This window comes from Larimichthys crocea, chromosome XXII, assembly GCF_000972845.2.
Source record: "Larimichthys crocea isolate SSNF chromosome XXII, L_crocea_2.0, whole genome shotgun sequence".
NCBI lineage: Eukaryota > Metazoa > Chordata > Actinopteri > Sciaenidae > Larimichthys > Larimichthys crocea.
Window position 1 is genome coordinate 15,675,774 of NC_040032.1, and position 19,952 is coordinate 15,695,725.

At 40.0% G+C, this 19,952-nt stretch overlaps 1 protein-coding gene across 3 annotated transcripts; it reads right to left on the reverse strand.

Annotated features, from left to right (window-relative positions):
• Positions 1–1,183: 1,183 nt before the first annotated feature.
• Positions 1,184–18,884, reverse strand: kcnip1b (Kv channel interacting protein 1 b). 3 transcript variants are annotated; one of them, XM_019278124.2, is made up of 9 exons: positions 18,704–18,884; positions 18,024–18,299; positions 5,239–5,363; positions 4,622–4,691; positions 4,471–4,541; positions 4,268–4,375; positions 4,075–4,179; positions 3,568–3,630; positions 1,184–3,089 (listed from the first exon to the last, which is right to left on the reverse strand). In XM_019278124.2, the coding sequence occupies exons 2-9, from the start codon at positions 18,109–18,111 to the stop codon at positions 3,042–3,044; spliced, it is 678 nt and encodes a 225-aa protein (XP_019133669.1). In that variant the 5' UTR covers positions 18,112–18,299; positions 18,704–18,884; the 3' UTR covers positions 1,184–3,041. The 3 variants fall into 3 exon arrangements, with proteins under 3 accessions (XP_019133669.1, XP_019133668.1, XP_010730474.1); XM_019278123.2 differs by having other exon boundaries at positions 18,547–18,884; XM_010732172.3 differs by lacking the exons at positions 18,024–18,299; positions 18,704–18,884 and adding an exon at positions 9,210–10,082.
• Between the last annotated feature and the right edge of the window lie 1,068 nt (positions 18,885–19,952).

Genomic DNA, 19,952 nt, shown 5'->3' on the forward strand with positions numbered 1-19,952 from the left:
TGTTTTACATTGGCATGGTCTTAGAGCAGGGGTGCCAAAACTCCTGGGCCATACAAACCACAATTTGAGCGCAAATGGGGCCAGATCAGTCAAATTATTTTTTCATGACACCAGCTCCAAATGTTTCCCCTTTACAATTAATCAACCATTCATTTACAAAACATGATAAACAGCCTTAAAGTGCAATTTGTCAACAATATGTCTCGATTTTTACTTATTCAGTCACTCTACTGCCATTGTATAAAATATTAAGTCACATGCATTATACTGAATAATATAGTATTTTGCTTTTTACCTTGACTACTAAAAAATTAACAACTTCTCTGCAATGTTCACATTTTCTTGTGGGTCAGTTATGGCCTGCAGAAGGTGGGCGGCACGGTGGTGTAGTTAGTTTGAGTCTCGACTTGGGCGTTTCTGTGTCGAGTTTGCATGTCCTGCGTGGGTTCTTTCTAAATGCCCATTGGTGTGAATGTGAGTGTGAATGGTTGTTTATTTCTGTGTACCCTGAACTTGCACTGGTGACTTGTCCATGGTGGCCCAGTCCCTAATAACCCTGATAAAGAAAGGATGGATGGATGGTTTGAGAGGCTGCCGTGCAAGAAGGAAGCCATTGTTCCAGAACCTACACCTTAAGGCTTGACTGAAGTTTGCTGCTGATCACATAGACGAAGAAAAGTTCTGCGGTTAGTTGAAACAATTCATAACTAAAAGTAATGAGAACATTTAGTCAGTTCTTTATCCCTGGCCTTTTTTCAACACTAACCGCTGCATCCATTTTGGATCTTTCTTTGTTGGCTCTTAGTTGTTGTGCTCGGCATGTTTTTAGTGTTTTCTGTTTTCAGTAGCTGATCTTTAATTTCATACCCTCATGTATAACTCAGGGCAGCACACTGGGTGTGAGTGTGAATGGTTGGTTGTCACTCAACCCCGGTAATGAACTGGCAACCAATCATCCAGGGTGTACCCTGCCTCTCTCGCCCAGTGCCAGCTGGGATTGACTCCAGCTACCTGATAAGGATAAGTGGTTACAGGAAACGGCTGGATGGATGAATGTTTACCTCAAGGGAGAAACTGTCTTATTAAAGGTGATGGGCTTTGGGCTAAATGGATTGAAACCTGGGGACTTTGGCCAAAAAGACAGAACAAAAACAAAACACCACTCGATTTAAGAATGAACATCTTTATTCATATGGCTTAGAATTAAATTTATATTTAAGATTCAACAACTCAAGATATCAGAGACTGTGATGTCACACTGACGTACCATACAGCAGAGAGTGATATTTTAATGCTTAAACTATTGTATCCTGGCACAGCGGTTCCTAACTTTTTCCCTTAAGCGATACCTTTTCTGTTGTTAAGTGAACTAAGCGACATTTTATAGATATTTCATATTAGGTTATTATATAACTGTATAATTAACCCAAATAGTCAAAGCAATAAATGCAGAAACCTTGTGTAAAAAGAGCGTTTTTTGATGAATCATAGATACTTTACATACTTTTTTTTTCTTTTTGCATATTCTTTGTTTTCTTGATCTATGAGTTCTTTGGTTGTTTTAACTGTGTACATTTCTAATGCAGAATAATGCTGTTAAGTCATGTTGTCATGTTTTATTTAACTTTAGATCTTAAATCATCTAGAATAACAATTAGTCTCACATAGATTCATTTGAAATACTCAGATATAGACCTAGTATATATACAGGTTATTATATTAAAAGTTTTCTTCCACCCTTTAAAATTAAAAAGGCCTTGTAACCCGCAGTGAAGTTTTTACCACTAGTGAGGCTTAGGACCTGCTCGCTCGGAATCTGTGTTTTCAACACACAGAGATTCACAGGAAATCTTCTGTCTGAACCGGCACGTCAGTGTGACATCACAAATCTAGTTTGGACGGAGGAGTCAGTGCCAAATATTGACTTTTACAGAGTTGTCCTCAGTGTCATCAAAATATCACATTCCGGTGCTGACATTCAGTGGTATTTCCCTGCAAGATAATCTGAAACTTTCTTATACTATGATTTCACTATAGAATGGCCCAGCAATCACCATCTGACTCTAAGTGATCATTAAAATGGTACCACACAGACTTCACGTTTTCATCTCTTAACAAGATAACGGTAATCACCTGTGCAAATAAAGTTATTGGTTTGATGAGCACAAGCCTCTTTCTAATTATTCAACAAATTTGTTTTGCAGGCGCCTCATCATGAAATCCAAGAATGTCTACACATTTTTCATAATACTTGTTCTAAAAAAAAACACACCGATTTGACCACAAGAAGCAGAGCAGCAGGTGAAAATATAAGAATGATTTGATTTCTCCTTTCTTTTCACTAAAACATACAGCAAGTTCCAACATAGACACAGAGACAGGTACATTTACCACATAAGACCCACAGAACGTACTGTTTCCGAATAGTTTGACTTGCTACTTAAAGCTTTGGACAGACTCTTAACAATAAGCATCAGACAGACCACACAGCCAGGTCGACACAAAAGTACAGGGTCACTGAAACCATGACATTCGAAACATGTTCCATATCTGTCAACCACTAGATGCATGAGATAAATATAGAAGTCTTTGTGGCCAAATTCCCATGACAGTTATGACAAATGTTTGGAGATGAACCAAAACCTCTTGCAAAAGCATGCATTTACAGTATGTTTCAAAAAAGGAGCAACGTTTGGCAAAAAGAAAACAATAGTTCCACCGGTTTGAACACTAGCTTTTTGCTGGCTGGGAGAAGCCTTCTAATGTAGGATCATCTTTATCTGTGAGACGGGACTGAGAGCGATGTCTTTTCAGTCACTTTGTATTGTGTGGAAAAATCTCTGCAGGAAAGCTGAAAACATTCCAGTCCAAGTCCCTTCATTTCAGTCATTGTGGGGCATTCTTGGCTGCATCCAGACCACAGCTGAAGGAAATGAGAAGAGGAGGAGAGACCGACGTATTGCACATATGCATCCACACACACGCACTCACACTAAGCCCTCTCATTTTCCATGTCTTTGTCTCCATCATCTCTCCTTGTCCTACATCACGTTTTCAAACAGCTGCATGGATCTCATCATGGTTTCATCCTGTGGAGAGAGAAGACAAGTCACCAGGGAAGAATGATGCAATTAACAAGCAATGTACATACATATAGTGAAGTATAGTATCTATAATAATATATAGTCAGCCCTGTTGTATAGGCTGCATGAAGACAGCACTGATATTCTTTGCACATTAAATATGACTTCAGTTTCAAACGCTTGGATGCTTTGAATCTATATTCTTTGTGATGTTCAAGTCTGTTTTCTCTTACTGGGTATGGCCTTATGCATTCGTGTGTTAATATGTATTATTTTGAACACGTTGAACACATTTAGATGTACCGTACACAAAAATCCACATGAAAGTTGAACTGGAAGAAGAACTTTGAAAAACCTTGAATATGTATTTTTACATCAAACAACCTGTTTGTTTTTATATTCTTCCAACTTTGGCTCTTGAAAGTTGGCATATATGTTTTTATATATATCGAAATAGACTATTCCGATGTAGGACAATACATACCTCCTGGCAGGCTATGACAAACTCCTCTAAAGTCACCACTCCGTCTTTGTTTTTATCCATTTTCTGTGAAAAATAAAAAACCATGTCATAAAAATGTGATTCACTATCTGACGGAAATAAACATTTTGTAATTGTTGTGTTCATTGTGAGCTTGTGTTGCAACAGACATCAGCGTGCAGAAAATGTCGAACAGTTCACACTATAGAACACGATATAGGAAAATAAAAGACAGTGGTCATAAAATAAAGACATAAGTTGCCATATGGACTGTGATGACTAATAATATAGAAGTTTTATAAGCCTTATCCAAAAGCTTATAGTAAATCCAAAGTGTCTCAATAAAACCATGGAGGTTTATTTGCGAAACTACTGACGTGTGACAAGCGACATTAAGAGTCAATTTGTTTCTCCCCCATGCTGTGTAAACACAGTGGATTTAAAATCACCTGTCACTTTTAACAAAATCACTGACTTTTGATGTGTTAATGCTGTGTAGCACAAATTAACCTGGAAAAAGGCATCCACGTGCTGCTGTGGCACGTCTCCCTTTAGTGCAGGGTAGGTGTACTTGCCCATCATGTCATAAATGGCTCTGACAATCTCAGTCATTTCCTGGAAAAAAAAGAAACCATTCTTCCTTGAGGTGAGACATTAGACGCGACGTAAATCACTGCATATGTTTGCGAGAGTGCAGTCTCACCTCTCTGTTTATGTAGCCATCTCTGTTAATGTCATAAAGGTGAAACGTCCACTCAAGTTTCTCTCTTAGTGTTCCTCGCAGCAGTATAGACAAACCCATTACGAAGTCCTGGCAGCAATGAAACAGAAGATAAACCCAGATTCTGAAAGCATCACAGCACATGGAAGTCAAGAAACGAGTACGATTTCTTCTTTTTTTTTTACCTTAAACTTAATGGAGCCGTTGTTTGTAGTGTCAAACGCATTGAAAAGGTAATGTGCGTACATGCTTGCATCTGCAACACAAAAACTTAAAGTGTGAGGTCTCAGAAAGTTTCACAGAGCAATGAGGAGGTTTGAAAACATTGCACTTTACCTCCATGAGGGAAGAACTGTGCGTAAATGTGTTTGAATGTCTCCTCATTTACGACACCGCTTGGACATTCCTGTGGAGAAAAAAAAAAAGATGAATCGGGTTACTCTACTGCAAGAATCAGCCCGCCAAAGGGTCCAATCTGATCCACGGCATGACTTTGCAACGTGTTGAGAAAAGCCAGTGATTCCAATTTATCAATACACTTCACTGCTACTTCTGATTTATTCACTGAATCAAGAAAGAAATAAAAGATGATATTGTTTTCAAAAATACATGTGACATGTAACTGTTTATGCCGTTGTAGATCCACAGTAAATTCTAATGCAAATGACCAACTGACTGTGGGAGAACATTTCTGAAATGACATTTATTTTCTTAAGATTCAGATTTTTTTTTTCTCAGTTACTCCAGTTATACTTCTTTATACTAAAATAAAATGAGAAATATCTGGATTTGTTGGGGTTTTTTATAGGTTATTATGCAATGGTTTTAGTAGTCAGGCTTCAGGAGAGTAACGTTGCTGCTGGATTTTTTGTCATGGTAGCTGATTATGGCTTTGTTGGTTCACCACTTTGATCCAGACTGATATAATAAATAAAAAAAACGTGTGTGATTACATTCTTGAAACCACGATAGAGGATCTGCAGCTCCTGTTTGGTGAAATTAGTCTGGGCTTCCAGTTGCTCAAGACCCTCTGGCCTGTGACACACCATCGTCATCTCGAGCTCATCGTCTGCTTTATCTTAAGGGAAGAGAGAGGCAGAGAGAGAGAGAGAGAGAGAGAGAGAGAGAGAGAGAAAGAAGTATACTTATTACACAGAATCATGTCAAGACTTCTACAATCCCTGTCAGACACGTGCTCTTCCTACAGTCTTTAGAAATAAGGAAACTGTAACACACAGGAAAGAGACAGCTCAGCGAAGCTTGATAATGTTAAGCCGGCAAGAAACATATCAAAATTTCGATTAGACAGCAGAAAAGGGTGCTCATGTGAAGCAGCAGAGTGATACGGCAGAATGAGGAGGTTACATGAGATAAAAGGACGGATTTGACAAAAGCTACATTGCTTTCCCCTCAGGTGTTGAGGGATTTTATTAATGGCAGCATAGTGCTCCGTGCTGTGGAGATGGATGGTGGTTAATGACATGAGGAGTTGTCACTACAACTGTCTCCAGCCACAGGGCAATACTTCCATCCTGACATCCAGCAGTGGACACAATCCACACACCAATAAGTTCCCAAACATGAGCAAACATCCAAGCCTTTTACTGAAAAATCCACAAACATCTACAACCTTATATTGATCTGGCAGGATGGGATATTGACACATGATGATTTTTGTAGCACTACTTTTATGTCCCACTCGATTCCTGTGATCTAAGCAATATGTAATGGAGAACAAGTCATTTTAACACATTAAATCATACCAATAAAAGCTGACAGAGCAAGCAACGCCTTGACAAATGTTCACATGTGCACACACGTGAATCTGTGTTCAGTGGGCCTTTAAGAAATGATTCAAATAAATATAATACGCCTGCTTTTGTTGATGGCGGCGATGACTCATTTATTTCAGCCCATTCAGCAGCGGCGTCAAGATTAATGTTCGACACTGAAACTCTATCCAGTATCATGCATCATCTTCCAGAGGGGGATTTATTTGAAATTTCTATCAAATATCCTGTTGGTTATCCAGTTTCCAGCAATTCCTAGAAGCATCTGGATGCCATGATAATATTAAAGTAAAGCTCTAATTAGCTCGATTTGTTTCTTTGCACTTGGATAATTGCTTCTGCTTTTGTTCATGAGCCAACCTCATTTGTATCCAGTTTGTTATTTATTAGATTTCAGTTTCAATCCAATCTATTCAATTATTTGCAGCTGTACAAGTGGGTTTAAATAGATCAAACATGATTTCCAGGCTTACAAATATGTAGGTTATGAGGCTATCCTATATAATTTATGTTAATTTAGATATAATATGAAATTATAAATTACGAGTTTGAGATCTCTGGTTTAAACGTGGCCTCTTTTTACAGCTGATCCCCTTTTAGACCCTGCTTCCTGCTGTTTTTTGTTTATTCTGCTGAGTCTTTCTCTAAATCTTCCCTCCATCTCACTCTCCTGTTGCGATCTCTCTGACTTGTTGTCATGGGGATAGACAGCGCAGGATGAATGTGAAGAGTGGTGGGGGGTATGTCAAACATAATTTGTACGTTTATTTTCTTTGTGAATATATATATAAAAAAAAACCTCTCATCACATGACAACAAAACACAAAAAGCTGCTTGTTTTTACTGTATGGCGTCTATTTCTTCTGCCGGGGTGCATTTGCTTTCCCCTCAAGTGCGATGGTGTGATCAGAAACAGATGAAACAGGACGAGGGTGAGAGAGGGAAACAGGCAGAGGTGTTGATTGGAGTGCGAAGGAAAAAGGTGAGAGAACACAAGAACACAAGAATAGGACTGAACAATATGACATAAATGGGATTTGGTAAAAAAAAACACTAACACTAAGCTATTGATCTAGAAGGAGGACAACAAAGGAGATATATTGATATTGAATTTATTTGAGGTTTACCAGTAATGACTCACCTTTAACTTCAACCTGGGGGTTTAAAACACTTACAATAACCAGTTGACAAAATGATCTTATTCCCAGATCATTCTTTCAAGATGCAGGCACAGAAATGCTGCAGACTTCTCCTTGTTGATGCTTATATGCAAGGCAGCTTGCATGCTTGATATAAATGGTACAACAGCTGCTCTGGCCCATAAACATTAATCAGCATTTACTTGGAAGGGAAGTGTTGTATGATGAAGCTATGGAGATGGTCAGATGGCACTTTAGACAAACAGCAGCTCTGCCGTGCTGCGGTACCAGCAGTGTTTACACAGACCAAGTGTTCATGTGAGTGCTTGTTAAAAGTGCTGCTGGTCCAGACCAACAGGTTGTGATGTTCAGCGTGCACAGTGATGGTGAACCGTTTGACATTTTGAGTAATGCTCTAATTTGCTTTCTTTCTGAGAATTCGATGAGGAGACTAATACCACTCTCGACGGCCTTGCTCAGCGTAAAGCGGCTCTGTTCTATGGTGACCTACCAGCACCTTTAAGGCTCGTTGATAAAAGGTTCTATCTTGTCTGTTTAATCCGGCAACTCCCTGGAAAACCCTGCATGTTGCCTTGCAATCTCATAACTGGCTGCTAAACAGGCTTTCTGGAGCCTCGAATTTACTAATATCAATCATCTCAAACTTCTTCCTTTATTCCAAATGACACAGAAGGGTAATTTTTTTAGAAATGACAGCGACTATGTTTTTTGTTTTTGTTTTTACTATCTTTGTTTCACATTCATGTCAAGGAGCTGTCGCTTCAAATCCTTGGTCTATGCGGTGACCTTCGTCTGAGCTCCTTTTTGCACACTTGAGTCGTGATTTCCGACAATCCAGACACCACACATGTATCCACTGCACTGGTGACTTTAGAATGGATGGGAACCGGTGGTCGGTGACACAAGCAACAAGTCCTCGACACAAGGACATACGGTACAGTCCCTGTATATACTAAGCTTTTCGAATTGTGACTTATTTTTTTATCTGTGTCCTGCTTTGATGTTTATTCCCCCTCGTGCGGATCACTAAAGTCTATTCTATCTTATCTTACTTATTTTTTCATCATTTCGAGAGGCTTTTGTCAGAACAAGGACAAATGATTTCATCTCATCTGTGTTAAAACGAACACGAGTCTTTTTTCCCCCCATGTGCTGGTTCATGTATTTTATCTCCATTTCGTGCCGCTATGAATTCGTCATTCATCCCCGCTTGCGAATTGCTCACGCTCTTGTCTTATGCCCCTACAACCCAGTCTCCATGACAACGAGGATCTCAAGCATAAGGCCAGGGAGAGGTATGATATGTGAGCTGCGTGTTAATTCACATGCTCTGAACCCTCATTCGCTCCCCACCCTCTCTCCCCGCTCTCTCTCTTTCACTTACTCACTCACTCACTCACTCACTTACACATTCAACGTACACACACACACACACACACACACACACACACACATGCTCACATAATCGTAGAGTCAGGGTCAGTGATTTTGCTCTTGGGTTATTTTCAAGGACATCCTACTTCATTGTATCCTGTAATCTCTCCATCATGAGCACAGTGTTACGCCTCACGCCTTGTATTGTTTGATCCTTCGCAGTTCTGCTGCTACTTCAGTGAATATTTATACATTTTTACTATAAATAAAAAATACTATTGTATAATAAAAAAAATTATCACCAATTCTATTGGTTAATGTATTTTAAAATGAGATTACAGGCATGTTACATTTGGTAAATGCACTTGCTTTTCTGGCTGACTTATAGTCACTCCACAGAAATATGGCAAACATATCAGTGTTATCACTCATGTTAAATGTGTTATTTTCCATAGAAACAAACACATTATGAACTACAAACAGTCCAGAAGGATTATCCGAACATTTTTTTTCTCTCAGCCCGCTCTCTCAATTCAATCGAGCTCTCTCTGTTGCGCTTTTGTCTTTTTCTCCATCTTTTTCTGACTAATGTTGACGTACCTCTGGATGGTCTCCTCTGCTTGGTTTGCATGGTCAAAGTGCCCACCACTGCTCCCATGTTGTCACCGTGGAAACCAGCCTGGTCAAAGAACCCAGAGAGTAATAGTCCTCTTGTTTTATTTCACGATGTTGTCAGCCTGTCGTTCTGTCTTCACCTGCATCCACAGCTCTGTGTATTAAAGGGGCTTTGCCCCTGTTTTTTCCCTCTTGCTGGTTTCAGATCTGGCACTGGAGGAAGACTCTTTTCTTTTGAGCTGAACCTCTTGGATTCCTGATCTCCTTTTCCAAACACACACACACACACAAGCTGCTCCTGCCTTTCTGCGCCGCTCCTTTCGTTCTGTGCCTTATTCTACTCATCTGTCAGCCTTGCCCCCCTCTTTCTAGCTGCCTGCCTCCTCGTGCTCTCATGTTATTGTGGAGTGCTGGTAACCGATGCTGTACTCAGTAATGACACCACTGACAAGTAAATTGTAGCAGGTGAAGGTCGTGCATTTAAAGTTGACAGATCTTCATTACTTATATCTCTTTTTACTGCCCTGACACACACACACACACCTCAACCCATTGGTTAATGATGACACCAGTTCAAGACCACTTCAGATTAGTGCTCTGCTCCCTGATGCACTGTTTGTACGATGATGAGCTTGCGGGTACAAAGCATCTTCGTTGTCAAGCTCACAACAGTAACATTTGCCTGCGGTACAATCAAGAATGTTTAATGGTGCCAATTAATATTCATGGAGCATCTTCGATATTAAGAAAATGAGACTGTGTCCGGCGGGAAAGGAAAGCAGTTGGAGTGAGTAATGTTTATTTCCCATTAAGTGCCAGGCATTAAAACTCAACTCGCTGTGGTCCGCACAGCTAATGAGTAAAAATGGTGTCTCAGACAGGATGTTGCTATAGTTTGTTTTAGGATTTGGATATGTTGTCTGAGCGTTGTTCTCTGCACAAGATGTAAATTCACAATTATTTCATTTTTAAAAAAGTCCATGTAGTGTAAAGAGGATAGAGTGAAGCACGGAAAACGTACATTTACAGGAATGTAAATGTTCTCTCCGCCTCACTCTTTCTTTATATGCGCATGTGTGTGTGTGTGTGTAGGTGTATGCCTGCGCGTGGGCTTCAGAAAACCTCTCTTGGTTTTAAAAATTCATGCTCTGCCATTTTTTCTCACCGCCATCTCAGCTTTCTTGAGTCTTGAAAGTTCTACGTCCTGCTTCCTCTGTTACGGCTGTGTAAAAAAATCAAATTAAGGCATGCATGCGAAACGTGTACCATAGCATTAACTGGCAAAAAGGCAGAAGAAAGTCTGCAGTCTTTCATAAACAGAATATCTATTCTCTCATAGTTATGTAAGCCTTGGATGGCTGCCTTGTTTCTGCTATGTGTTTGTCTGTCATGTTTGAATAGCACAGGACGGCACAGAACTCCACTGATATTCAAATGAAGCTGTTTGCTGAAAGGCAGTCCTGTGATTGCTCAGGTGAAGCTGAGATAAGAACTTAACATGCGCTGATTAATTAAACATAAGGTCATGCATAATTCCGATAAATATACATCCCTATCACGCTAGCTGTCCTTACATTGGCTTATTTTTTTTTCACATTCCTATTCCCTCCACTCAGATTATTGTCTCAGAAAATAACACACACACTTTGCATTCGGTGATTTCCTTTCATGCATTTTTCTATCAAATATTCATCACTTTTACTACGTGGAAAAACTCCGCACAACCACTTCAACTCAGAGCGGGAAGCATAAATAAAAACTCCAAGTGATATCACAGATGTTTAAACAATCTTTCCCCTCCGCTTCTCTGAGCCCACTGACACATCAACACATACAAACAAACACTCGCAGATGGAGAATTAAGTACTCTGATTACAATAAGTAACCAGTTGTAATCCCCGTGACAGATGTTTGCCATCTGGAACTCCCGTCACACGTACCGAGGACACTGCACTGCGGTCTGACTTCATGGTGACTTCATTATCTTTTAACCGGTTCATGATCTAGTCAAGTTCAGCTCACCACCACCAACAGGACTCATCAGTCACAGCTTTGTTAGAGGGACTGTCGAATAGTCAATGGATCAATACGAATAAAAATCAAGACAAATAGAGCATGAACGCATTTGTTAAAGGGATAGTTTGGAAGTGAGGTTGTATGAGGTACTTAGGTGATCAGGCAGCCCTTTCCACTTGTCTGTGAAGTCTGATTGAACCACTAGAGTATTGTTTTTCTTTGCATGCTGATTAACAGATGAGCACTAGGTGTATTAATTAGCTCAGGCAAGGGGCGGTCGGTAGCGTAGTGGGTTAAGCGGCCGCCCCGTGTGTGGAGGCTATAGTCCTCGCTGCAGCTGGAGTTCGAATCCCGCATCGGACGGCCATTTACTGCGTGTCACTCCCCCTCTCTCTGCCCCCTGCTTCCTGTCTATCTTCAGCTGTACTATCATTAAAGGCATAAAACGCCCCAAATAAATAAATAAATAATTAGCTCAGGCAAGATCAGTCCAGGGTATACCCCACCTCTTGCCTAATGCCAGCTGGGATAGGCTCCAACACCCTGTGGCCCTAATAAGGATATGCGGTAACAGAAAATGGATGGATGGATGGATGGAAGATAGTCAAGGTTAATAGGTAATGGACAGCACATGGTTCTTACTGTAAATGCATCAATTGCAAGCCCAATCATGAAAATGTAAGTTTAACTATTCAACGGTGCAATAAATGTTGTAAAGGTCTCATTTCTTTGTCTGATGAATGAAGCGTTACAAACACCACACTCTACCTGCTGAAGTGACTCGAGTTTGGACAGTCACTACAGTGTACTATGCCGCAGGTCTGATGGCAAGTTAAAGGAGTGCGAATTGATATTGATTTTTTTTGATATGTGAATAAAACCCTGCTGACCCTGTCCACAGCTTTATTTTGCTGTATTTCTGCGGGGACGTCTGACTCTTTCTGCAAACTGGGAGCATGCAAATCACTGTCTCACACACTGACAATACAACATACAGCATACTAACCTTTCATCAAGAGTCATCACGTGTTACCCACTTACTCAGTAGCCTTTGTTGGCCAACATGCCAATTCATATCCGTAATAATCAACAGATGCATGACTTTCTTTTAATTCTGCGCTCTTCAGAACTCCCACCGCATTCATCTTTCATGCGATTCTGAAGAACGTAGCACTTATTATTCACGAAAAGCCATTTAACTTATGAATTATTTCAGGCAAGCCGATGACACCTGAGACTGTATCATCAGTTAGATTTTCCTTCATCTGACTGTATTAATTATGTAAATGTGATAAAATACAGCATTGAATGTTTCTTTCGAGGCTCAACAAATGGAATTTTTTTGAACAGTCTTTTGATCTAGGGAAACCGCAATCTCTGTTTTGGCATGAGATGGCAGTTTCAGACCAGATAAGTGCTTCTCATTATGCAAGAGCTCCCACTAGTGAATTATTTCGTGTCTACTGCTCTCTCCTTCACTTTGACATTTCTCTGTCTGCTGCACATGTGTCACGGGCTCTATTAAATGAGATGGATTATTATTATTTTCGAGCACAAAGCATCTGAGCGAGCAAACTGAGCCAATGCACACAAAAAAATTAAAAAAAGAAGCTGAAGAACACTTTTTAATTGTGTTCAAGGAGAAAGGTCAGCACAAATACACAAATCTAAATAGCTTTCACACACTTAATTAGAATGGTGACTGTATCCGCTGCTTTATTGCTCAACCTCAGATCACACAGTGTTATGTACTTTCTAAGTACATAGCTCAAAGCACTCACTTCTTTGAACAACAGGTGGCAGCAGAGTACAATGTTTCCTGATACCATCAGCAGCTCGGGCTGTCTTTGCAAGCTCAATTTGCTCATGAATAAACACAATGTGAGCAAAAAATAACAACAGACGAGCAATGTAGGCCGAACTTAGTACTACACCACAACAGTACACATCACTCAACCATGACCAGACTGTTCAGTGCACCGAATACTATGCACAAAAGTGGAATCAGTGTGTAAATATCAGAAAGTCAAACAATGAAGTTCAGAATTAAGGTAAGAGAATGAAACACACAGAGGAGGCGAGAGATAAAAATAAGTCCAGGAGAAGACGGTTACATAAAAGCGTGTAGTCAGGTGATGTAAAAATTTTAAAAGCAGAGACACACACTTGTCGGCTTCAATCCACTGCTTTTACAGCCACGGACGAAGAGAGAGAGAGAGAACGAGAGGAGAAGGATGAGACATAGCTTCTGGGGAGAACAAATGCTGGACGGTTCTGTCATGTGTTAGATGCATGCTCGAAGTACACGGCCCATAGATATGAATCAGTCTCCAACAGTGTGCGATGATGTGAATTTCACTGCAAGGTGATGCACTTAGTGACTTGGACAGTAAGAGCAAGGGACAGGTGCAGCTTAGGGATGAGTGGGTATCTGTCTTTCTAAGCTTTTCCTTGGTGCAGTGGAAAAACAATCGTATCTTTGAGAAGCACTGAGACGGCCCTGATTAAAGTCACTAATGACCTGTTAATGAATGCTAACGCAGGCGATTCCTGTGGATTCTTGTTCTGGACTTTAGTGCTGCCTTCGGCACAACTGATCAGGGCTTTCTTTCTCACTAGGCTGAGGCCATATCTGATTCATTAAACTGGCAAGAAATAACACAGCAGTTGCTTTTTTTAATTTTTTTTTAAGGAAAACAAATGTCTGATAACACAACTTTCAATTTTTCATTAAGTTTAAGATTTTTCTTACATCGTAGAGATTGCAACAAAAGTATTTATAAAAGCAGAACTATGTGAAACAAGACTATAAAGTACAGCATACAAGTATAAACACTTAAAATACAGCAGCCATCAGGGACCAGAGAGAATAATCGCAAGAGTCAAGTCAGTTTAAGGCCTGAGGTATATTACCACTGCTGTTTTCACAGCTCTGACACACCAGCTTGTAATGTTCAAAGGTCTGAAGATGAATAAACATGCTCCTGCATGTCTAAGTAGAGCATTTTAAAGGTTAACAGGTATTTTTTTTTTATGCGCATGGGAGCAAATATGCATAATAAACTAAACTACTGGAGATGCGTGTGTGTGTGCTGAAGACAAGGGACTTCAATTTTTCAGTCTACTTGATATGCTTGCGTGTGAAGCTGAATATGCATGTGTGCACAAGCCTTCTTCCATGCATATGATAGCACGCAGGTCCTCTGCACAATTTGCATGATGTATCGTTTTCCATGTCACACGACATTGGCATTTATAAATTTGCATGGGGGTTTTGCAGATATTACCAAGTAAATGAAGCGCTCACTCCCTTTGGTTGAGAATGTATGTGCTGACACAATAAGAGGAACACATTTACAATTTATGATGCAACCTTACACAATAGTCTTAAAATAAACACTCAAATATTTTTTATTTTTATGTCTTATATATATGTAAATATTCAGATTTTCCTTACTAAATCACATTGTGCTAGACTAGTATTTTTTGGTGTCTCCACCTAATTAAAATGTATATTTTACATATGCAAACATGGGCATGTTCATGTGAGATATTCATATTATCTCTGTAAAATATTGGTTTGGGGTTGGTGTGGGGAATAAACTGGTGCGTGGTTTGGTGAAGCAACGCAATGGATTGTCGATCAGAACACTGCACAAACACAGGGGATCCGATTGAGTCTCATTTATTGTTGGCTGATTGTTTTCTGGTGGAAAGGAGAAATAATAGAACAGCAACATATTAATCCACACAACTCAAACTTAAGGGTCAATTAACAATTGAACAAAGATACTTAATCTAAACAAATCTTAAGACAATGGAGAAATCAACATTTATACTATAAATTTACCTACTGAATATACTATGAGTGTGTGGAACAAAAAGGGATGACTCACATCAAATACGCAGCTCAAACATTGAGAATAAGTGAAGGTGAGGATGAGGCCAGCCAGCTCCTTTGTTCTCTATCAAGGACAAAAGGCCTCACACAGGTGAGCTGGCTGCCTAAATAGACTTGAGATATTCACCCTCCATTCATGTGAAGTGAAAAGAGGCAGGGATTTTTCTACACACATTAACAGTAAAAAAAAAATCCACTGTGGCTTGAAATGAAAGAATCAATGGACCCTATTTTAGATAATTTAAAACTTAATATTTTGAGGCACTTAATTAACTCAGTGACATTCAATTATGGAAGTGAATGAGGACACAGCCTATGCGCTGCCCAATGCACAAGCATCTTAACCTTGAAGTTACAAAAGGGCAGCGCAATCGGCACAAAAGAAGGAGAGAGGCAGCAAACATGTGCGGAGGCTCGGTCTTAAGGGACTGGATCTTCAATGGAATTTACACTCTTTCATCAACTACCTTTGAGGACACACAGGGGAAAATAGCTGGCATCTACAAAAGTGACTAATGAAAAAACCCCGTGCCCTTGAATCAGTAACTTGTGTACTTAAGTCACACTGTGGATTAATTTATTTATTTTTTAGCGTGGGAGAGCTTCTTTCAAGCTGTCTTTTGCTCTTATGCTGCCCACGCCAAGTCAAGAAGCCACTCCTTAATGAACATTTAAAGTATCTATATAAACTGTTGCCTCTGCACACAGGACAACATCGAAATGTCAATACATCACCGCTTAAATCTGGTAATTAGTCCAAGTCTTTGAAGATTAGTCCCTGGCTGTAAAAAGTAGGTTTGGAATTGCATATTTCTTTCTTACATAAACGGACGGATCGTCCAGAGTCCCTCCGTTTTTAGACACTAAAGACTTGTGGCTGCGGTGCATGACCCAGATTGTCAACCCATGCAGCCATAAGTAGGCTATATTATTTCTAGAATAGCACAGTAGATGACAAAGCCACGAGTTTAGAACGCATCTCAGCAGCTTTTATGACATTGCATTACAATTTTACTTTTTCATGTCAAAGGAACACTGTAACTGTCAGGTGATCATTGTTGTTGATCAGTGTGAAGGTAAAACAGAGAACAACACTGGATGGATTTCTGCTTTATATGGGAAGCAGTGCTCCTGACAATTGCATATTCATATTTGTGACAGAAACTGTAGAAAATGCCTGAATAGGATCATCATACAAGATACTATTGGGTAGTGTTCTTGCAACTAACTTGCTACTTTGGAATATATTTTTAGGTTTTACATATATCTATATGTCTTTTTGTGACATTCCTGCCTGATGTGGTTGTTTCTTTTTGTGTGTTTGCTGTCAAGTTCGGTTTATTTCTCTGTAAGAAATCAATTCCTGGCAGTGGTTGTCCTTGCAAAGCCTAGAGCTAGATGGTATCCAAATATTCTTGGTTGGAAAATAAGCATTTGGTGTCTGCATGTCTATTCAAGGAGACAAAAGGTGGGAAAAATGCAGAAAGAAAGAAAGATCCACGACCCACAGTGAGTTGAAAAGAAGCACCACCTGCACAAATATTTCATATGCCACATTTGTGTTTAGGTTTCATCTTTAAATTTATATCAGAACAGAGAAACGTGTTTTATCAGTCGTGACTGACTTGCAGGTGCACTCTGACTCTGACTCAGCATTTGTATTTTCTGCTGTTGAGGTGAAAAGTAACTTCGAACAACAGGACGATGGAAGTCGTGAGGAGGAGAGAGAGCCAGGGCTTTTAACACGAAGGTGATAAACATCAAAATGTTGAGAATGCATCGCAACTGTTGCTCAGGGGATGTGCGGATGGCGCACACGTGACGTCACTCTTCAGCTCTTACCCAGATCATACAGGAAACCTAATCCAAACCCAACAATTCCTTTTAAATCCCTTTTTACTGCAAACAAATCAGCACTTTCCACAAAACAAACCTCTTGCATGATGTACCTGTCCATCACACCCTGCGTGTTACTCATCCCTGGTGTGAAGGAGATCTGTGCTTGCACATGTGACAGTGAATAGAATATGTTTCCAGGGAAGGTCTAGTAGTAGATCGAATAAATGTGTAAAAAATAAAAACATAAACTGGAAAAATTTTGCATGGCTGACCTTCAACTCGTGAATGTTGGATCTCTATGTCAAATTAAGCTGTTTTGCAGGAGTGATGCGATTTTCCTTCTCAGTTTGTTTCTCTTGAAGCTGTTTTAAAATCCACAAAGATGTGAAAATATCCCATATTTTACAAGGAAACATCGGGTGAGGGAAAAAATTGAGAAAAGTCCCAAATTCTTTTCTCATTTTTTTGTGAATAATTTCAGAAATATCTTATCAACCCACCTCTGAGAGTCCCTAACAAGCCCCCTCAGTGCCTCTGTTTATATATATATATAGTATAAATTATATATATATATATCCCGCTACCACCAACATAGCACCAGTTACAGTATTTCACACTATCCCAGTGTCCAAAACTCAACAAATGTTAATCCTGACAGACATTAGCATTTCAAACTCAGTTTGCAGCTTCAATTGCTGGTATTTAGACTGAAAATAGGCATGTGACTATGTTACATTTAAGCATGACTACACCACCAAATAATATTGTTTTTATATAGCTGAAGCTCTTATACACTTACACTTGCAAAGCAAAGGCAATGAATAGACACCTGTGGGAACTGAATTCGACCTTGACCACAATATACAGTATATCACAATATATCAAAACTCAATAGAGGCATGCAAATAAAATCTATACACACTTTTTTTTTTGCATAATCACTGTATTCAATCAAGTACACAAAAACATAAACTGTTTAAATGCACATTAAAGTGAAAGATTTGATGTACGTGTGTTTGTGTCAGAGTAGAAAGCCACGGTACCTTTTGTGAGGGTTCCTGAGACCAATCTCTGCAAGGACTGGATTAACTTGAGAACCCCCTGTCTGCAGCGGCTGGTACAGCCAGCCATCCTGAGGTAGAGGCAGGGGTCCGACAAGGCTGAAGCTTCACCAGAGAGAAACTGTTTCCTCCAATATATGTTTAAAACTGGCAAATGTCCCTTCAGGAGATACTGCTGTATTGTGGGGTCCTTATTGCAAAGAGGAATCTGCCTCAGTCGTGTTTGTGATGTGACATCTTGCAGTTCTTTAAGGGGATCTTTGTGGAGGGGGAAAAAAGTATGAACTGATTTGAAAAATTGAAGCTTATTATATTATTGTAGCTTAAAAACAAAACAATGTATATTCGCTTTCAGTCTCTGTTCACTCAAGTGTATTACATTCAGTCAGAAAGTGATGCTCACTCAAAAACAGGCACATACACACAAACACACACACACTGTGGTGAACTTTGAGCCAAAAGAACCAGATGGGCAGATATGTTGGTTGGAAATAAAAATCCAGACCTGCATGTCAAACTTTTAAAAAAAGCAAACTTGTGTTCCACACCAACGTGAGGCAGAAGAGAAATTATTAAACAGACTCCCAAAGTAGAACGTGGAGAGCTGGAAGTTCTGCTGTTCGTCCGGGAAAAAGCAGAGGACCACGTCCGGTTCTTCTCACCTACTCTCCGTATTTGTCTGATCTCTCTCCTTCTCTCTGTCTTCTCTTCTGTCTTGTGGTCTTGTGAGGCAACACCTTCTCCTCTGGTGTATATTTCTGTGTGAGGTCTTCCTCTGAGCTGCAGTGGGAGCCCTGCGGCTGTGGTTTGTAGAGGAGCTCTGCTCTGGTGCTCTCAGCAGATCTCTACTGCAGAGAGTGCCAGCAGCCACCACTGTACCCGCCCTCCTCTTCTCAAGCTCCCTCCTCCTGTCTTGCATTTGTGCCTCCTCACTCTCAGTCTGGCTAATGCTCAACTGCTTTTAGAGCCCTACACGTTTGCATGATCTACAATCCAGCAGATTGCGAGTTGTAAAAAGAAATGGTGGTGATTTAAAGTTGGCGGTTCATGGTTTAAGGCTAGACCTCATATGTCTGTGGCAAATAAATGCAATCTAATATTACTAACTAGTCCAACAGCAAGAGATCCAGTCTGCCTTTCAGCCTTTTATTTCATGAATCTCTCACCAATGACTAAAAGCCAGCTAAGTCAGCCTCTTGATCGGTCACTCTTAATTTTTTTCTTCTCTGCTATGACAGAGGCTGCTAAGCCTGATTACAATGCCAGCTCCGGTTCTGGCATGACACTGGTTCCTATCCCCATCAGCATTCCCCTTAGGCCTGAAAATGGTGGTCCTCTTCTTGGTGGTCCAAAATACCTATACAACTCTGAGCTTACAGCCCGGCTAACAAACTGAGCTAACATTAACTAACAGCAGCTACACTGTCCACCAGGAAACTCTGTAAATCAGAAGCAGAGGGGAAACCAGAAAACATTTTTTTTCCATGAAATGTGATCAAGTTTCACCGAAATCAGCGAAATGGTTGGTGGTGTGTGACTGTGATGTTTACACTTGCTCAAGTATGTATCAAAAAGTGACAACTGCTGCATATATTCATCGTAAAATTTTAAAAAATAATTTGCAAAAGAAAAAATATGGTACACAAAACCCTGTCTAAAAATATGTTGTGCAACAGAGGCTATCCCAGAATAATGGCTGTCTACAGCAATTATATTAATCACCATCATCATTGTTATCCGTACAGCTATGGCAGGAAATCTATAATCCTGAATGCACATTTTTGTCACTATGGTGATCAGACACCCACAAGAACCGAGGCGCTATCACTGCTGAAATAGCACCAAATGGCCTGTGCCAAATCCACACATATGCAAGCAAAAAACAGTCTACTCTGTCACAAATTGACTCTA